Source organism: Rhynchophorus ferrugineus, unplaced genomic scaffold (assembly GCF_030347505.1).
Source record: "Rhynchophorus ferrugineus isolate W39M unplaced genomic scaffold, kcgeb_rfMv2 rfM4, whole genome shotgun sequence".
Taxonomy (NCBI): domain Eukaryota; kingdom Metazoa; phylum Arthropoda; class Insecta; order Coleoptera; family Curculionidae; genus Rhynchophorus; species Rhynchophorus ferrugineus.
The window spans coordinates 41,391,021-41,408,484 of NW_027472583.1; the positions used below are offsets into that span (position 1 = coordinate 41,391,021).

Below are 17,464 nucleotides of genomic sequence, written 5' to 3' on the forward strand. Positions count from 1 at the left end.
TAGTCAGAGCAGATCCTAATTAACAATAATAGGAAACAATTTTAAGTCAAATTAATGCCTAAAGCTTAAAAAGAGGAAGTATTTGACATTTTAATTTTGTCTTGCACCAAAACAGTTTTTAAGGAAATTGCAAAAATATATTAAAAATGGCATTAGCAATGGTGTTAAGAAACAGTGCAAAGCTGAAAGGTAATTTTCAAACCCTTTATAAGGGGTAATTCGAAAAACAACTTGTTCCGTAAACAAAATTACATAACCGGTTATGTCCTTTTCTAGGTTTTTCCTCTATTCCAAGATGCACATTCAACGTCCAAAAGACACAAAATTTCACTCAGTTTCGCAACCCAAAAACGACATCTCAATCTTTGGTAAGCAAATGCAAGATGAACTTCGTAAATGTTGTACAGCAAGCTAAGCGACCCATGTCATCTGATCACAGCAAGTTGTGGACTATAGAAAAAGTTCTGTCTTTGGGATTGTTGGGAATTGTACCAGCTACTTTTATATGCCCTAACCAAGTCTTAGATGATTTGTTTGCACTCTCTATAGTAATGCATTTCCACTGGTTTGTTTATAAATTATTTATATATGAACAATGATATAATGTCATTTTCCTAGGGGTTTGGAAGCATGTGTTATAGATTATGTTCGTCCGATTGTCGTTGGCCCAGTTCTTCCGAAACTATCATTAGCTTTGCTTTATTTAATATCAGCTGGGACTCTAGCAAGCTTACTCTATTACAATCATACCCAAATTGGTATTGGCCAGACCGTAAAGAAATTCTGGAGTATTTCTAAGTAACTCTAAATTTGTCAAATTTAATATATTCTATTATGTTTTGTTGTATTTTGAAAGCCTGTAAATAAAAGTTTAAAAAAATACTTGTATTTATCTCTTTCCTTCCATTTGACATATTAGAAAAATAAATAATAGAAAATATATAATTAATTTAAATCTAACTAGATTTATTGTAATTCAGAAATGTTCATTTTGATACCATAAAAGGTGAAAGTATATATAAATAAATAATATATCAAACATTATCAAGGTTAATGTTCAAAAATAATAAATAAAGTGCAGAGAGTAGTGATATTATTTATAGAAAAAAAAATATTTTTAAACATTATAACAAACTGTTTACAGTGTAAAAATGTTGGTTATAAATAAAACTGAAGTTAAATAATTATGATATACAACTTTATACAAAAAAGAAAATATATCACTTCAAAATTGACTAAAATATATATATTCGGTTCAGCCTAAATCGCATATACAATTAAGGGGAAATATTTGTAGTGGGTCCAAATTTTATTTCTATTGTGAATAATAAGCATCAACTAATCAATAAAGAAAATAATCTATAAAAACAAAACCTTCAGTTCTTTTATCAAAATGCTTGCATATATTAAATATTAATCAAAAATAGTAGCAATAGGAAAAACACGTAACTTTCTCTGAAAATAATTGAGCATCCTAGCTTTCACCCGGTCGTGGCCTACAATTTCGTCGTGTATGACACTTTTGGCATGCTCGAAGTCTTTATTTTACTAATAAATCAATATACATTTATAATCTACCAAGTGGCGAATTGGAGTTATACTGTCTGGATATTAACTGCATATAAAAATGTTTGCTAGGATCACCTTCTATCCAACTTTACTATATAACATATGCATGGAAAAACTAACTCCACGACAATGGTATAACAGGATAGACGATACAGTAATTTTAGGAGCTTTACCATTTCCACATATTGCAAAAGAGGTGAGTGTTTCATTAATATAAACACTATACATATTTTTTGTAAGGTCGAAAATTGCTTTCCACAAGAATGTCAATTTATAGGTTATATTTTCAATCAGCAACTACTTTTCATCACTAATTTCAGCTTATCGAAAAAGAAAATGTTAAGGCTGTCGTTTCTATGAACGAGGATTATGAATTGTTTTTTGCTAATAATTCTAAAGTACGTATTATATTAATATAACTTCAAACCTCATAGTGAAGAACTTTAAAATTAAATATAGTCTTGGAAAGAACTGGGTGTCTCATTTCTGCAATTAGCAACTACGGACATTTTTGCCACCCCGTGCCAAAGTAAGCTAGTAGAGGGTGTCCAGTTTATCAACCAGTTTGTTGACAAATCCAATATAGTTGATGGATTATCCCAGTCTTCAGTTTACATTCATTGTAAAGCAGGCAGGACGCGTAGCGCAACTCTTGTAGGATGTTACTTAATTAATGTAAGTTATTTGCAACCTTAAACAATTAAAGAAAAATCCAAATTTTGCAGAGATATAAGTGGACAGCTGAGCAAGCTGTTGCACACATGAAAGAAAAGAGACCACATATTTTAATGCATAAAAAACAGTGGGAAGCTCTAAGGATCTTCAGGGAATATAATATGATAAATTCATAGGATTCACTACACATTTTTAATTAAAGTATGTATTGGATTTCGTTTTACAGTTATTTATTAAAAAATTAAATTATTGTTAAGCATACTAGAGATAACTCTTAGATATATCTAAAATGCATGTAAATCTTCACATATTGATAGATATATCTTTGTCTTCCTCTATGAGAGACAATACCTCAACTTCAATTTATCATACTGTAGCAAATTGTACAAACTTTTACTAATTATAGTTTACATTAAAATAAATATTATATTTGGCTTATATAACATTGCTTGTTTAATTTAAATTTACAAATATAAATAAAAACATATGCTATAACAAATCTTCATCTAACATATGTTTACCCAGATTGCCATCACGGAAGGCCTTCAACATTATTTGAGCAGCTGCGTCTAGATTGGGTTTAATTATATATTCATTAAGTTGATTCCTTAACCGTAGAATTTTGTTATGTTGTTTGCTGATATGTGCAAGAACCTCAAGGATATTGTCACAAGATTTTTCCATTTTAAAATAATCAACATAATCAAAATGCCCTTGACTATTTAGCCAGAACAAAAGATAGTCAGCAATAATCATCTCACCTACTAAATGGTCTGTAATTGTCCCACAAAGAGCTAATTTCAATCCAGTTTCAATATCTGCAATCTTTGGTGTCAGTATACCTGGTGTGTCAAGCATATAGAACAAAGGATTTTCTGACATTTTTATCTTATTAAGTACACTTCTTGTTATTCCTGGAGAGGCTCCCACTTGTGATGCTTTGCCTTTCTTTAAATACTTAGCTCTTAATGAATTTACCAAAGATGACTTTCCCACATTAGGTACACCAATTATCATCATGTTAAAGTCCTCCATGTTACTCCTATTGTATCTATTTGAATCTGCAATTAATTTTTGAGCTAAAGGAAAAATTGTCTTAACTCCTGGACATTTTTGATCACGGCAGTTAGTATATATTATATGTTCATATTGTGAATTCAAATTCCTGTCAATATCTTTTTTAAATCGTTTATCAATCAGATCAACTTTATTCAAGACAAGAATATGCGGTTTAACACCACTAATTGTGTACTTAAAGTCATTATTTCTGCCGGATAAAGGAATCCGAGCGTCATGGACTTCTATCACGCAATCTACTGACTTGAGTTTCTGTTGCATTTGTTTCAAACCTTTGGCCATATGCCCAGGAAACCAGTGCAAAACATCTGCATTAACAGTTTTGAAAGTGCTTCTAAATGTATCACTTGCTATTTTCTGAGACATCGTTTAAAATCCAATAGAATATTATCAAACAAAAAACTCATAACCACACTTTCTTTTCTTTTTGTTTGATTTTCTCTTTTGTCTAATTAAAGTAGTGATGAGATTTAGCGTCGACAGTTGAAGTCGTGGTAATGACAGTCGATAGTTTGCAACTCTAGATTTCATAATTCAGATTTAGGTCTGAACAGTATACTCTTTTCAGAATACCTAAATCGCCTCTTTATATGTTGTTATTCGTATTCGATTCCCAACAAATAAGGTTTTTATTGAAATTAATTAAATTTTATTTCACTGTTTTTTTAATTATCCTTATAAATAATTTTTATTCGATTGTTCTCAAGACTACTGCGGGAGTGTTATCGCAAGATTTGTTATTAATATTCTATGATTAATATGTCAAATAAATTATCAAAACTAAACTTAGTACTTTAATAAAATTAGTCCGATGGAAACTGAGGAACATTTATTGGCTTTAAGAGGTATCCCGTTTATTAGTACAGATAAATTTGTTATAAAATGTAAACATTATTTTGTATGGTGTTTTTATTTTAGTAATGAGGCTTACTAGACCCACTTTAGCTAGTCCTTTGCCAGTAACGTGCGATAGCAAGGACTTACCAGGTAACTTACTAAATACAGCACTCCAACAAGATCCTACAGCCGTCCCAGGCACTGAAACTCTAGCAATAGGGCAATTTTTGTTGTTGCCTCAAAGTCCTGTAAATATTTATTTAGGGGAAACCTTCTCAAGCTATATATGTGTATATAGTGAAACAAAACAAATAGTTTATAATATTAATGTTAAGGTATGATGTACATTTATAGTTTAGACAATGATTATTTAGCTTGGATTTAGGTAGATTTACAAACAAGTACTCAGAAACTTCAACTCTCAAATAATTCACCAACACCACAATTGACTTCAGATCAGACTGTCAATGTTGTTATACATCATGAAGTTAAAGAAATTGGGACACACATGTATAGTTCTTCATTAAATAGGGACAGTATAATATAATGTTTCATTCTAGACTGGTCTGTGAGGTTTCATATCAAAATTCAAGTGGTCTTCCTATGACATTTAGAAAATTCTTTAAAATTATGGTTCTAAAACCCTTAGATGTGAAAACCAAATTTTACAATGATGAAAATGATGATGTGTATCTTGAAGCACAAGTACAGAATATTACTTATGGACCTATATGTTTGGAAAAAATTTCTCTGGATACTTCTCATTTATTTAATGGTAACTACAAACCTATCTATGTGCAAGTAATGAATAAACCCTTGCTTTTTAGTCAAGTGTCTAAATAAAACACCTAATGGAGATAGTATATTTGGAAAAAATATGATTCTTCAACCACAATCTGTTAGTCAATATCTCTATTGTTTATCACCAAATGAAAAGTTAATATCTGATTTGAAGTCACTTAGTGGGGCTACTAATATTGGCAAGCTGGATATAGTCTGGAGATCTAATTTGGGAGAGAAAGGCCGTCTCCAAACTAGTCAGTTGCAAAGATTGGTAAGTCTTAAATGTTACAACATACATTAGGGCAAACAATAACTAATGATAACACATTTTTAGGGGCTTGATTATGGTGATATAAGATTTTCTATTGTTGAGTTGCCTAATTTTGTAGTTTTAGAAGAATTGTTTACTTTTAAATGTAAACTTCTAAATAATGGGTAAGACAAAACATTTTTAAAATAATTATAATTCTAGTTCATCCTTTCCACAGAGAAAGAACTGTAGAGTTTATTCTCTATCTGGAAAATACTGATCATATTGCCTGGTGTGATATATCAGGCAGAAAATTAGAACCTTTACCTCCACATACAAGCAGGATATTAGACTTCAAATGTATTCCTTTAATACCAGGTTTAAGAACATTGTCAGGGATAAAACTTCTGGATACATTCTTGAAGCGTACATATACATATGATTCTCTTGGTCAAGTATTTGTTGTGGTCAAAGATCAAAGAAATGAGATAACTATCTAAGGTATTTTTATGTAAATGTTTAATATATATATAAGCGGTTCTGTACAAATAACATTAGAAAAAATAAAAACATTTTATATTAAAAGTGGAAAAATATATAAAATTATTACTACCGGCATCTCAATGTATAATAATTAAACAAATTTGAATTAGGTAGCTTTTTAAAAATCACGGTTTACGAAATGGAACAGCGATGGAAGCGTAGACTCCGCGATTGTTTAACTAATCCACGTGAGTCACAATTTCAGGTGCGCGATGAAACGACGACATCAACGATACTGATTGCAGCAGAAACTAATCAACTGCACCCAATTGTTATGGAAGGTGGATTGCTATATACTATAATAGAGATATCAGTTGATGCTTTAAAAAAATATTCTTGAACTAATTTAACCTTCTTGTAGAAGGAAAAATATATTGAATTTTCATTGGTTGTATAAAAAAATAAGAAGTCCCTATTGAAACAGGAATTAGGACCGTTGAGTCCAAGGATTTCCAAATTTTCTTGGTCATGGACCGCCTTTATATTATTCTTGTTGTAGGTATAATAAAAATAAACTGTAATAACCAAACTGAAACTTTAATTTATAACTCAATAGGAAATTAAATTAAAATAAATAATAATAATAGTTTTATGATAAACTTCTCTAATTTTGTATTAATGTAATTTCCAAGCTTGCATTTTCTGCATGTGTTTGGCTATCTTAGGACTAATATTGTTACTCAAAGCTACACGCAAATCATCACTTTCAAACGATTCCTCGCTTTGTTTTTAATTATCAACAAAGCAGAAAGTCACCAAGTCTTGGTGTTTTCTTGTATATTTGCTTTACTAGTGTCATACTTTTTAACTTCCTCAAGTGTTTTCAATGTCCCAAATGCAGAATAATGATTTTCTTTAATTTTACGTAATTACAACTGAAATTTGCAAATGAAAGCGCGAAGTTTATCTTCAAAAATTAATATATTTGCGACGTTTTTCTAATTGTTTATTTTCGGAAAGTTGCAGTTGCATATTCAGTTTATTTAAGTTTGTGAAAATATTCACAAGTTAAGCCAAATTCATCTGACACACCAGATAAGTAAACTGTTTCAACAAATCGTTCATTTTTTTGTCAACCAGAAAACTCTCAACCTCTGCTCTCAGTTCATATAATCCCTACATACCTACATATATCTTTACCTATTGCCTACATATTATCTTTAGATGGCCATCGAACTTATGTGTAAAAGAGATGTGCCTCATGGTCACAATTCATTTCAGTGCACAATTTTTTAAAAAGGTGTGTATTTAAGGCGCTGCGATGTATGATACAGCGTGTTATTACCGTAGGATTTTTATGTTTTACTAACGTCGTCATGATCCCAACATTGCCGGAGCGCCAGCAGTACAGAGGACAGCGAGTTTATCCCACATAAGATTATGTTTCGCAAAATATTCCGATATTGAGTTCATTATGTCGATACCTTTTGATGTTGTTTGCCGTTCCTGTGAAATCAATATTTCTTCTTTGATTATGTTGTCGTCGTCTAAATAGCGAACAAATACAAGTAGTTCTCCTTCTCTATATGATTTAACATAAGTTCAATTCGAGCTTTGACCGTGTTATTAAATAAAGGTATGTCTTATATTTTTTCTTGGCGTCTAATCTCAAAACTTCTTCGACGGTTTTGATCAAACATGGTTTCACATGTTTTTATCCGACTATGTGAGATTTTTTAGATTATGCTATTAATTTAGAAATCTCAACCAACGCTACTAATGATGAAGTTTTTTTTTAGGTTCTCTAATTTTCTTTCGAAGAATTCTAGCCGACGGTCAGACAAATTTGGATGTACCGTTTCTAAGTGTCGTTTTAATTTCGCTCGTTTCAACGTATCATTTGCGAGAACGATTATGCATATGGCGCACTGTGGCGTTACTTCTCCGTTATTTTATATCGAAGTAAATCCAAATTTTGTATAACTGTTGTATTTTCTGTTAGGCGCCATGTTCTGAAAATGAGATATAAAAATGAAATCAAACCAAAAAAATATAATATGATCGTGTAAGCTAGCTTCAATAAAAATATTCATTTTTGAAATAATATCCAAAGTGATTTTAGTTTACAAATAATCTACTACTGTCGTTACCGTTTCTAAGTGTCGTTTTAATTTCGCTGGTTTCAACGCGTCATTTGCGAGAACTATTGTGCATATAGCGCACTGTGGCTTTACTTCTCCGTTACTTTATATCGAAGTAAATCCAAATTTTGTATAACTGCTGTATTTTCTGTTAGGCGCCATGTTCTGAAAATAAGATATAAAAAATGAAATTAAACCAAAAAAATATAATATGATCGTGTAAGATAGCTTCAATAAAAATATTCATTTTTGGAAATAATATCCAAAGTGATTGTAGTTTACAAATAATATACTACGATACATACCTTTGTCATAGGTACGATCCCGCCAACAGACATATATGTAGACAGAAATAGACGCACACGGAAAGGGTTCATCAAAACAGAATATTTACTGTTCTGTTCTTACCTATATTATTTACTAACAAATTCAAGAAATAAAGTTAAGAACAACGGACAGTAATGCAGTAATCACTTCCTCGCACAGTTAAATAAAACTAAATACATTTACTGACACTCAAATATAAGAAATAACAGCGCAAATCTGGAGTAATTCCTTGCCCACGATACACGTTCAATTGTGGGCATATGACAAACGTTATATGTTCGTCGAGTTGGCGGCCCTGTGTACCGCCCCCACCACCCTCGCTGTTCTCGCTCAATGCACGGTGACCAACAGCTCATCGCCCGCTCAAATCATTCACGGTCCATATTTTGGTATCTATGAACCACTGGTTGGGAACCATTGGTCTAGTCGTTAAGGACCATTAACTCTTCAGTTAGGTCATACTCCAACCCTTCATATTTCATAGATGGTAGATTATCCCGTTGACAGTTACAATAACGGTTTTCTGGGAACCACTTAAGTGCTTTCTTTTCTTTCTTTTTCTTTTCTGCTCATTTGATTGTCGTAGAAGATTATCTTTTCATTCCTCGTAGCTATTCAACGTAAAAAACCTTCTCACGGTTTCAGCGGACTCCTCTTGAATTTGCCAAGACTTCAACTTCCTGTTTCAACATTTTAGTGGCTCTCCTTCGTGTTCTTTGCAATTGTTATAAAAATCACCATTTTTACAACGTCCAAACTACAACTTACATGTTCTTATTGCTTTATATAGCGATCAGTGTCGATCAGATGCAGATTAAAACAAAAATCACAAAGAAAGTACATAGGGTGCTTTTCAGCAAATTTATTTTTAGTAGGAACTTACTTTATTGTTATTTGGTTTTAATTAGCGAGTTTTCGCTTTTACAGATATTTATTAAGTTCTAAACAAACACATCATGTTTACCGCACCATCACACATTATGTAATATTAGGTAGCACGACATTGTAGCGCTTTTTTTCCATTTTTGAGAGCAGTATCTTAAAATTTATATCTAAACAGACTTAACCTAACTTAAAATTAAATTAAACCTATATTAAGGTTATAGTATAACTCACTTCATACTGTACTTTGCTAGGTGTCTTGGAGGAAATATTGCAGGGAGTTGGCGGACTAAAATGTCGGTCTGCTCGGCATCTTCCATAAACCTTGCTTATATTTTAAAAAGACAATCGACCACCTGTGGGGTACCGGTTTCCCAGTGGTTTAGCGTTTTCCAGATGAACCTTCATGAACATTCGCAGCATGTTATTTTGTCTCACCTGCAGATACTTTACCTGGGCTAGTGGGATAACGCTATACCAAGCTTGGGACCCGTACATTAAAAGGCATCTAATTAGAGCTTTGTACAGCAATGTTTTGGATGCAGCAGAGAGGCTACTTTTCCTACGTATTAGTGAATAGATACGTTGAACAATACCATTACATTTGCATATTGCTTGTTGGATTTACATTGACCATTTGAATTGTCGATCTAAGTGAGACCGAGAAGCGTGATCTTCTGTAGATATTTTAAATTATCAGTTTGGCGATATGGATGTCTCGCTTCCAATGGAAGACGATTCCTTGGGTTTTGGATGGATTGACCTGCAGTCTCCAGAATCTGAGCCATTTGATTGTGTAGTTTAGCTGAAGCTGTTTTCTTATGGATGACAACTGTCGGCTGACGAAATAACGCCCTGTATTGTCGGCGACCAGAGCTGCCTTCACCTTATTCCCCATCAGGTCAGATATATCACCTCTTCATTCGACAAATATTTCTTCCCAGCAAGCTTTCTTTTGAGATCTGAGAACGGGAAATAGTCGCTGGGGGCTAGATCTGGAGAATACGGTGTTTTTTACTCTTTGTGATTCCACAGTCTGCCCTATAGGCAATAAGTATTTCTTAAGTCTCTATATGTCCAATAATCAGACCAGATGCTGTTTGAAACGGTTGAATGATGGATATATTAGATTTGCTAGCGATACCCCATAGTTGCATTCCATACGACCAAATAGACTTGAGTATAGACTCATACAGCATTACCTTGTTATCTAATTATAACTTGTATTTGCGCCCGATGTGCCAATGCATTTGATATAATTTAAGTCCAAATGGTTTTCGTTTAGAGAGTATGTGCTTCTTCCAGGTTAGGCGTCGATCTAAGTGCGTACCAAGATATATAACAAGCTCTGCTTGGGGGAGTTGACAATGATTGATATTCAGCCGTATACAGAAGATACAGTACTGGACCCAGTACACTACCTTGAGGAACTCCTGAATATATGGGATTTAATTCGGTGTGTTCATCGCCTTGATGTACAATAAAATTTCTATCAGTGAGATACGATTTTAGTAACTGATAGTCCGGATGAGGGAGAAGTTTCTTTAGTTTAACCTGCAAGCCCGTATGCCATACTTTGTCAAAAGTCTGAGATATGTCTAGAAAAGCAGCCGAACAATATCTTTTGGCATTTAGATCAGTGTTTATTTTGTTTACAAGTCTATGCACTTGTTCTATAGTCCCATGCTTATTGCGAAAGCCAAACTGATGTTCTAATTCTAATAATGGAATAATTTTTCTTTTTTCTATTATATAGTTTAGCTCCTTTATGTATAGCTTCTCGCAAACTTTCGAGATTATCGGTAATAAACTTATAGGCCGGTAGGAGGTCACATCTTCTGATATTTTTCCTGGCTTAAGAATCATTAATATTTTAGCTACTTTCCAGATGCTAGGGAAGTAATTAATTCGTAGAATAGCATTAAATATAAATGTTAATAATTTTATACCCTAACTATCAGAAAGTTCTTTTAAAATTTTACCAGCAATTAAGTCATAACCAGGAGCCTTTTTAATATTAATCTCTCTCATTATTGTTTGTTTTTTTCTGACCGTCTATTTCTCGTGCGGTAAGTCGATTTGAAATGGCGAATCTAGAAAGCTAGTAATTTTATTTTCGTCATCTTTATGTATTTCTCTTTATTGTTTTTAGCCCAATTATTTTCGTTTGTTTTAATAGCTAGGTTATGCTGCTTAAGCTTTTTTGTTGTTTTTCACAACGAATAGTCTGTAGCCTCAGTTGGTGTCAAATTCTCGAGATATTCGTGAATGCCTTGGTTTCTTTCATTTTGGATTAGTTCTTTCAGCTCTTTTATTGCCCTATTAAATTTTATTTTATTCTCTTCAGTCCTTTTCTGTTGCCAATTGCGTCGTAACTTTCTTTTTTCTGCTATCTTTTTCTGTATTGTACTTGATATATGTGTATTTTTTCTTGGAAATGTTTCACTGTTAGGAGTCGCGGAATATGCTGCTTCCTGTATATTTTTTGTAATGTTTATTGCTATTATTTCTATATTCATTTCAGTTTGTAACAGTAAGTTTAGAGAGATGTTTCGGTCTAAGTTTTCTCTAAATAAGGGCCAGTTATTTCTATTATTGCACAGAGAGTGGGGCTTATCTTTTATGGTAATTTTTGAAGAAAGTGTTATTATTGGTGAATGATCAGAAGACAGGTCGAAACATGATTCTGCATGACACTTTTTTTATCAATATTTTTTGTAATACATAAATCTATAGTATCTGGTTTTTTATTTCTGTCTGAAGGTCAATATGTTGGTTCACCAGTAGAGATATGTTGTAAATTATCTATCTTTATTGCTTTTAGTAGTTCTCTACCTTTGGAGGTTATTATTCTTGAACCCCACATTAAATGTTTTGCATTGTAATCTCCTCCGGCTATAAATCTATTACCTAGCGTACTGAAGAATTCTTGAAAGTGTTCTGCCTTGTTGTTATGTTTGGGCGGGCAATAAATCGCAGACATTGTTAATGGCCCATGGACTTCCCCTATGGTTATACTGGTGGCTTGCAGGTAATCTCTGCGGAATTTTTCTTTTTTTGAAATGCTTTATATCATCTGGAATTATTATGGCTGTACCTCCATGTGTTTTATCATCAGGGTGATTTGTATGATAAAGTTTATATTTGGGAATTTTTAAATAATGTTTGTCCGTAAAATGTCTTTCGGAAGCCATCATAACGTCAATATTTTGTTCAATTACGAACATTTTTATTTCCCTGGTGTGTTGTCGGAGCCCATTGGCATGTCAGACGGCGATTTTGTAGTTAATGGTTTCAGGCGTTAGTGTGAGTAGACCAAGCGTCGTGCTCATTTGATCCATTATTTTGGCCATCATGTTTTCTATTCTAGAAATGTTGCTGCCAGTTTCAGTAGGTTGTGTTGTGGTTTCTCGATTTTGTGTTGAACCATTTTCAACTATTTGGGCATAAGTTATGCCTGGTTGACTTGGTCTGGTGGGTAAACTGGTAGGTGTAGATTGTTTTTGTTGCTGTTGATGCCTTTTTTCTCTTAAGGCAGGATAGAGTTTGTGCTGTAGTTGTTTGTGAATTGCGCAACTCTTGTAGTTCGCTGGATGATTTCCGTTACAATTAGCCCATTTCAGTTTGTCATCGCGAACTTTACGAGTACAATCACCTGTTTTGTGTTCTCCTGCACATTTTACGCTTCTATATGATTTGCGACAGTAAGTTTTTGTGTGCCCGTGCGCTTGAAACCTCGTGCATTGTGGTATAATTCTTTTTGTATGTTGTGGTTCGCATTTAATATTGTTTTCTAATTTTTTGATTTCATACACCGCCTTATTATTTCCATTAGGTTTTAAATTAATATAGAGCATAGGCAGAGGTTTTTTTGTCGTGCTATGTCGTATATTGTGAATATTTACGACCTCGTGGCTTTGTTCAGCTAGAGCTAACTTGATGGTGTTAAAGTCCGTCCCGTGATGTAATCCTTTTAACACGGATTTAAATGTTCTCTCGGATTTTGGCCTGAATGTATGGTACTGGGTGTTTCTTTCGTCTAATTCTTTTGAGAATACAGTGGATGAGGAAGCAATTCGAAGCCCAATTCATGGATTTTTGACACGGTGCATTATCTTGGTGAAGCAAAATTTTCTCTTTCTTCAAATGCGAGCGTTTTTCGGCGGTTTCGTCCTTCTAACGGCCCAATAATGCTATGTAATAGTCGCTGTTGATGGTCCTTCCTTTTACAAGATAGTCAATGAAAATAATTTCATGCGAATCCAAAAATACAGACGCCATAACCTGGCCAGCCGACTGTTACGTTTTCCCACGCTTTGGAGCAGGTTCATCCTGTACGGTCCACTCGGATGACTGTCGATTGGACTTCGGAGTAAAATGATGACCCAAAAACTCGGGTTTTTTACGCTTGATCATCTTCAAATACTGCTCCGAATCATCAAGTTGTCGTTGTTTTTGGTCAAAAGTGAGCTCGCGCGGCACCCACTTTGCACAGAGCTTTCTCATACCCAAATATTCGTGAATAATATGATGTACATATGATCTGTCTGTTAGAGTGTCTGCTATTTAATTCGGTTTCAATTTACGGTGATTCAAAATCATTTTGTGGATTTTTTAAATGTTTTCGTCGGTAACAACCTCTTTTGGATGCCCACTGCGTTAATCGTCTTCGGTGCTCCTTTCACCACGTCTAAATTTAGCATACCAATCTTTGATGGTTGATTTTCCTGGAGCGGTGTCCGGAAACTCATCATCAAGTCAAGTTTTTGCTTCAACTTTGTTTTTTCCCTTCAAAAAGCAATACTTTATCAATACGCGAAATTCATTTTTATCCATTTTTTCAAAATAGCAAAAGTTGCTTCACTCAAAATGCTATAATTCACAAGCTAATGATCCAACACCTCACAAATTTATATACGCATCTTTTGAGGGTTAGGACTAACTAAAAAACATATGAATTTAATTCTAGTAACATGCCATTTGTCCGCCATCTATGTGTCAGGCCGGGGACTTTTCAATTGACCTGTTATGACCTGTTCCACAAGTAGGATTTGGCTAATGTGTCGCAGGTATTCGCAGTTTAAATGCTTTTAAGAGCAGATCTTCGTGCCAAACCTTAACGAAGGTATTGGTCAAGTCCAGGAAAATTGCACATTGATAATCCGGAATGCGCCGCGGATATCTGTGGCCAGTATGGTTGCTTGCTACCAGAGAGGAGTGTTTGGATCTGAATCCAGACTGTTCATTTGGCAGAATGTTTTAATTCTTAAAGGTCTGTAGGAGAGCATGAAGAATTGGTGTTTTTCATACGGAGCTTAGCCAATTCATGTCTGTCTGTTGGGGAAATTTCGTCCCTTGTTTAGTGATTACAATGATGTGAGAATGTTTCCAAAAACTATTGTAATCATAAGATGACATTGATATTAGATAACTGTGATAGTTTTATGTTAGGGAGATTTTTAAGCTAGATGACAGTGCTACCATCAGGTCCAGGTGCTTTTTACGTGATAAGGCATTAATTTGACATTATTTTTGGAGAAACTAGATGAGTGTTTAGGAACTGGTTGTGTGTGCGGAATTGGTTGAATAGAGTTTCATTCATTATCTATTAAATTATCGAATATTAAATTCGTTTTATCGCTTTTCGTTAAACTTTCTGTAATAATAGGTGCTGATTGCCTTTGACTGACGAATGAGTCAGCCAGAAATTTGACTTTTTCGTAGCTGGTGCCACATGTTTTATGAATATAAATAAAGATAAATGATGATAAATCTCTATGAAGTAGAGTTTAAGTGGGAGAAAGCTTTTGATTTTTTTGATTAAATTTCTTTTGTCATCCGGGTTATAAGTGATGGGAGTTCTTTTCAGTCTATTTTTAATCCTTAATAGTTCTTTTAAAACATGCTGAAAAATGTGTTCTGAGGAAATTTTGTATTAGCAGAATGGAAGGCATCATTGAATGCTCTGTGTTATTTTAAGGACGGCATCCTCGACTTTGCCCCATCGAACAATATTTGGGATAGATCCGTTCTGTAGCAATGTATCCTGAAAGTTTTTCTAAACAGTTCTTTTGCTGAGATGTGCTGTTTATCTATGATTTGACCTTCATCAATTTTTAGAATAATTGAAAGATGATCAGAGTCTAGCTCCTGAAGGACGGCGATGTTTGTAGATCGATTGATTTCCTGGATACTGAAAAAGTCGAGTTGTAGTTATCTGGATACTGAGTGGGTTCATCAGGAGTGACTATACCAAATTCTAGATTTTCACTTATTCGGACGATTTCGTTCCATATATCGATTTTTTTAGTCGATATTTTTCAATATATTTTCAAAAAAATTTAATATATTTCTTAAACATTATAAAAAAATATGTTAATTAACCTTTAAAATAGATATTTGATTTTAAAAATTTATTAAAATTATCTACTTTTTAAAACATTTAGAGAATATCGATATTTTTTAGACCGACATATTAATATTTTTATTTTTTCTTAAATATATCAATGTCAGTTTTGTAAAATATCGATATCTTTTCTAGTCGTCGCATATTTAAAATATTTGTAAATATTTTTTTCTTCGATATATCGAAATATCGATATTTTTCTCGGCGGTCGACACCCATATCGTTAAAATGCTGGACATTAAAATCACCACCAGTGACTTTAGGGACCTCGCTATCTAAGAATTGTGTGAATCCCTTCTCATCGAATTTACCACAACTTTGATATCCTGAAGTAAACTGAACTAGATTGTTCTGAAACTCAACTATAGCAGACGTTGCTTTTAGGATTTGCAGGGGAATGGGCGGAAGAATATAATGTTTGATGTGATGGTTCTCCGTATGATGGCTGTACCGCCCGCTCTTTTTGTAGATTTCATTTCTGATTATTGAATAGTTGGGAATGGAAAATCTCCATGAGGCTTTAAGGAAAGTCTCTTGAATAAGTGGTATGTCGATATTATGTGAAGATAGTACTGAGAATAATTCCGTTCGTTTGTTACTGATTGAATGAGCGTTCCATAACATGATATTGATATAATATATAATAATAGATAATATTTTGATTACTCTCCCGATTTTTGTTAAAAAATATTTCCATTCAATAATAAATAAAGCATTTCAATCAGATCATTTTTAACTATGTCATGGATTAGCTTCTTTTCTATGATTATGTATATGTTTAATTTTTATATAGTATTTATGGTTATTATACATCTTTAGTTTTTAGGTTTTGTATAATTCTATTGTATTGTCAATATTTATTATAGTATATTATTCAAAAATAACAATTAACACATTAAAATACAATAAAACATTTCTGGGGTATTTTTTTTTGTTCTGACCTAAAACCAAGCCGTGGAATGCATAACGCATACCTGGTCGCGGAGACTTGCCCTGGAGTGACAAGTTGGACCGGGTTATGTGGGACTGCCTCCGGGCTTACCAATACACTAAACCGAAACCGCCTCACAGTTAACCCCTGTGGATCGCTACTGCTATTAAATTTGAGGATATGGCACTCGCTGATCGGGCAGCCGTTATTGGGCACAAGGACCCGGCGATTCTATTGGATATGGACGACTGGATACTGTCGTATGGGGGCAATGTTATGACTGCAGTGACGGGTAAGGTCATTTCAGCCTGGAAAAGGGGAGGAGGTTAGCGGTGACGCGGTGCTAAGCTCCCAGCATGTCGACCAATTCGCGAACAAGCTCGTTTTCAGAAGAACTTGAGCTGAGTTGTTGTTGAATTTGATTATTTCTGACAAACGCTTGAGATTCTCCTGAGAAGTTTATTTTGGAAAACTTAAAGCCGTTTCACCCGGTTGGGTGTAACAAACTTGAAGTAGACATTAGATCCGTAGAGGGGTACGGACCGAATTAATATCTTGTAAAATAAGCATTTAATGGAGATGGGAAGTCTGCTAGAAGGGCAGATCAAAGAAGATAGCAGGTTTGCTAGCAGAAAGCAGTGTCGTTAGCGTAAAACGTGACGTCAATGTGCTCTTTTCTCAGCAGATCTGAAACGAAGAGGTTAAATAAGGCTGGGGCCAGCGGGGAACCTTGATGTACGTCAGAATCGATTTGTTTTCGATTGAAAAGTGTTTTCCTGACCTTGGCCTGAGAAGATCTGTCCGATAGATCTTGTAGGATAGACCTTCTAGGGTAGGTCTTCTAGGAGGCATAACCGCACGCATTTTGCCATTAAAACGTCGTGCCAGACCTTGTCGAAGGCTTTGGTTAGGTCCAGAAAATCTGTTCCAAGCTTTTTACGTTGGTCAAGAGAGTGATGGATGTGTGCGACCAGACGGGTAGTCTGATGGACTGATGATTGGTGAGCGCGAAAGCCGAATTGTTCATCAAGAATGATGTTGTTTTCCTTTGTGAAAGAGTTGAGAGCGTAGAGTATTGCCCTCTTGGCAAGCTTCAAAAAGGC

At 34.1% G+C, this 17,464-nt stretch overlaps 4 protein-coding genes across 9 annotated transcripts; 3 read left to right on the plus strand and 1 right to left on the minus strand.

Moving 5' to 3' along the window:
• The first annotated feature begins 50 nt into the window (after window positions 1–50).
• On the plus strand, window positions 51–1,485 carry SdhD (Succinate dehydrogenase, subunit D). Its single transcript, XM_076403233.1, has 3 exons — window positions 51–189; window positions 277–565; window positions 619–1,485. The coding sequence occupies exons 1-3, from the start codon at window positions 147–149 to the stop codon at window positions 800–802; spliced, it is 516 nt and encodes a 171-aa protein (XP_076259348.1). The 5' UTR covers window positions 51–146; the 3' UTR covers window positions 803–1,485.
• Window positions 1,486–1,627: 142 nt separating this feature from the next.
• PTPMT1 (Protein tyrosine phosphatase, mitochondrial 1) lies at window positions 1,628–2,434 on the plus strand. Its single transcript, XM_076403232.1, has 4 exons — window positions 1,628–1,765; window positions 1,890–1,967; window positions 2,029–2,244; window positions 2,295–2,434. Exons 1-4 carry the CDS (start codon window positions 1,628–1,630, stop codon window positions 2,418–2,420), a joined length of 558 nt encoding a protein of 185 aa, XP_076259347.1. The 3' UTR covers window positions 2,421–2,434.
• Window positions 2,304–15,678, plus strand: LOC143195777 (trafficking protein particle complex subunit 13). 6 transcript variants are annotated; one of them, XM_076403227.1, is made up of 8 exons: window positions 3,888–4,166; window positions 4,240–4,493; window positions 4,544–4,668; window positions 4,719–4,933; window positions 4,986–5,212; window positions 5,276–5,376; window positions 5,430–5,692; window positions 5,940–6,263. In XM_076403227.1, the coding sequence occupies exons 1-7, from the start codon at window positions 4,133–4,135 to the stop codon at window positions 5,689–5,691; spliced, it is 1,218 nt and encodes a 405-aa protein (XP_076259342.1). In that variant the 5' UTR covers window positions 3,888–4,132; the 3' UTR covers window position 5,692; window positions 5,940–6,263. The 6 variants fall into 6 exon arrangements, with proteins under 6 accessions (XP_076259344.1, XP_076259342.1, XP_076259341.1 ...); XM_076403225.1 differs by lacking the exon at window positions 5,940–6,263 and adding an exon at window positions 15,566–15,678 and having other exon boundaries at window positions 3,894–4,181; XM_076403224.1 differs by having other exon boundaries at window positions 3,894–4,181.
• Window positions 2,453–3,768, minus strand: LOC143195778 (mitochondrial GTPase 1). The gene has a single exon (XM_076403230.1). The coding sequence runs from the start codon at window positions 3,685–3,687 to the stop codon at window positions 2,734–2,736; it is 954 nt and encodes a 317-aa protein (XP_076259345.1). The 5' UTR covers window positions 3,688–3,768; the 3' UTR covers window positions 2,453–2,733.
• Window positions 15,679–17,464: the final 1,786 nt, after the last annotated feature.

Coding starts and splice junctions, on each gene's coding strand:
- LOC143195777 (XM_076403225.1), top strand. CDS start 4,133: ATGGAAACTGAGGAACATTTATTGGCTTTAAGAGGTATCCCGTTTATT. Junction 4,494..4,543: donor TTTATAATATTAATGTTAAG/GTATGATGTACA, acceptor GCTTGGATTTAG/GTAGATTTACAAACAAGTAC. Junction 4,669..4,718: donor AAAGAAATTGGGACACACAT/GTATAGTTCTTC, acceptor GTTTCATTCTAG/ACTGGTCTGTGAGGTTTCAT.
- PTPMT1 (XM_076403232.1), top strand. CDS start 1,628: ATGTTTGCTAGGATCACCTTCTATCCAACTTTACTATATAACATATGC. Junction 1,766..1,889: donor TTCCACATATTGCAAAAGAG/GTGAGTGTTTCA, acceptor CACTAATTTCAG/CTTATCGAAAAAGAAAATGT. Junction 1,968..2,028: donor TTTTTGCTAATAATTCTAAA/GTACGTATTATA, acceptor AATTAAATATAG/TCTTGGAAAGAACTGGGTGT.
- LOC143195778 (XM_076403230.1), bottom strand. CDS start 3,687: ATGTCTCAGAAAATAGCAAGTGATACATTTAGAAGCACTTTCAAAACT.
- SdhD (XM_076403233.1), top strand. CDS start 147: ATGGCATTAGCAATGGTGTTAAGAAACAGTGCAAAGCTGAAAG. Junction 190..276: donor AAACAGTGCAAAGCTGAAAG/GTAATTTTCAAA, acceptor GTCCTTTTCTAG/GTTTTTCCTCTATTCCAAGA. Junction 566..618: donor ATAGTAATGCATTTCCACTG/GTTTGTTTATAA, acceptor TCATTTTCCTAG/GGGTTTGGAAGCATGTGTTA.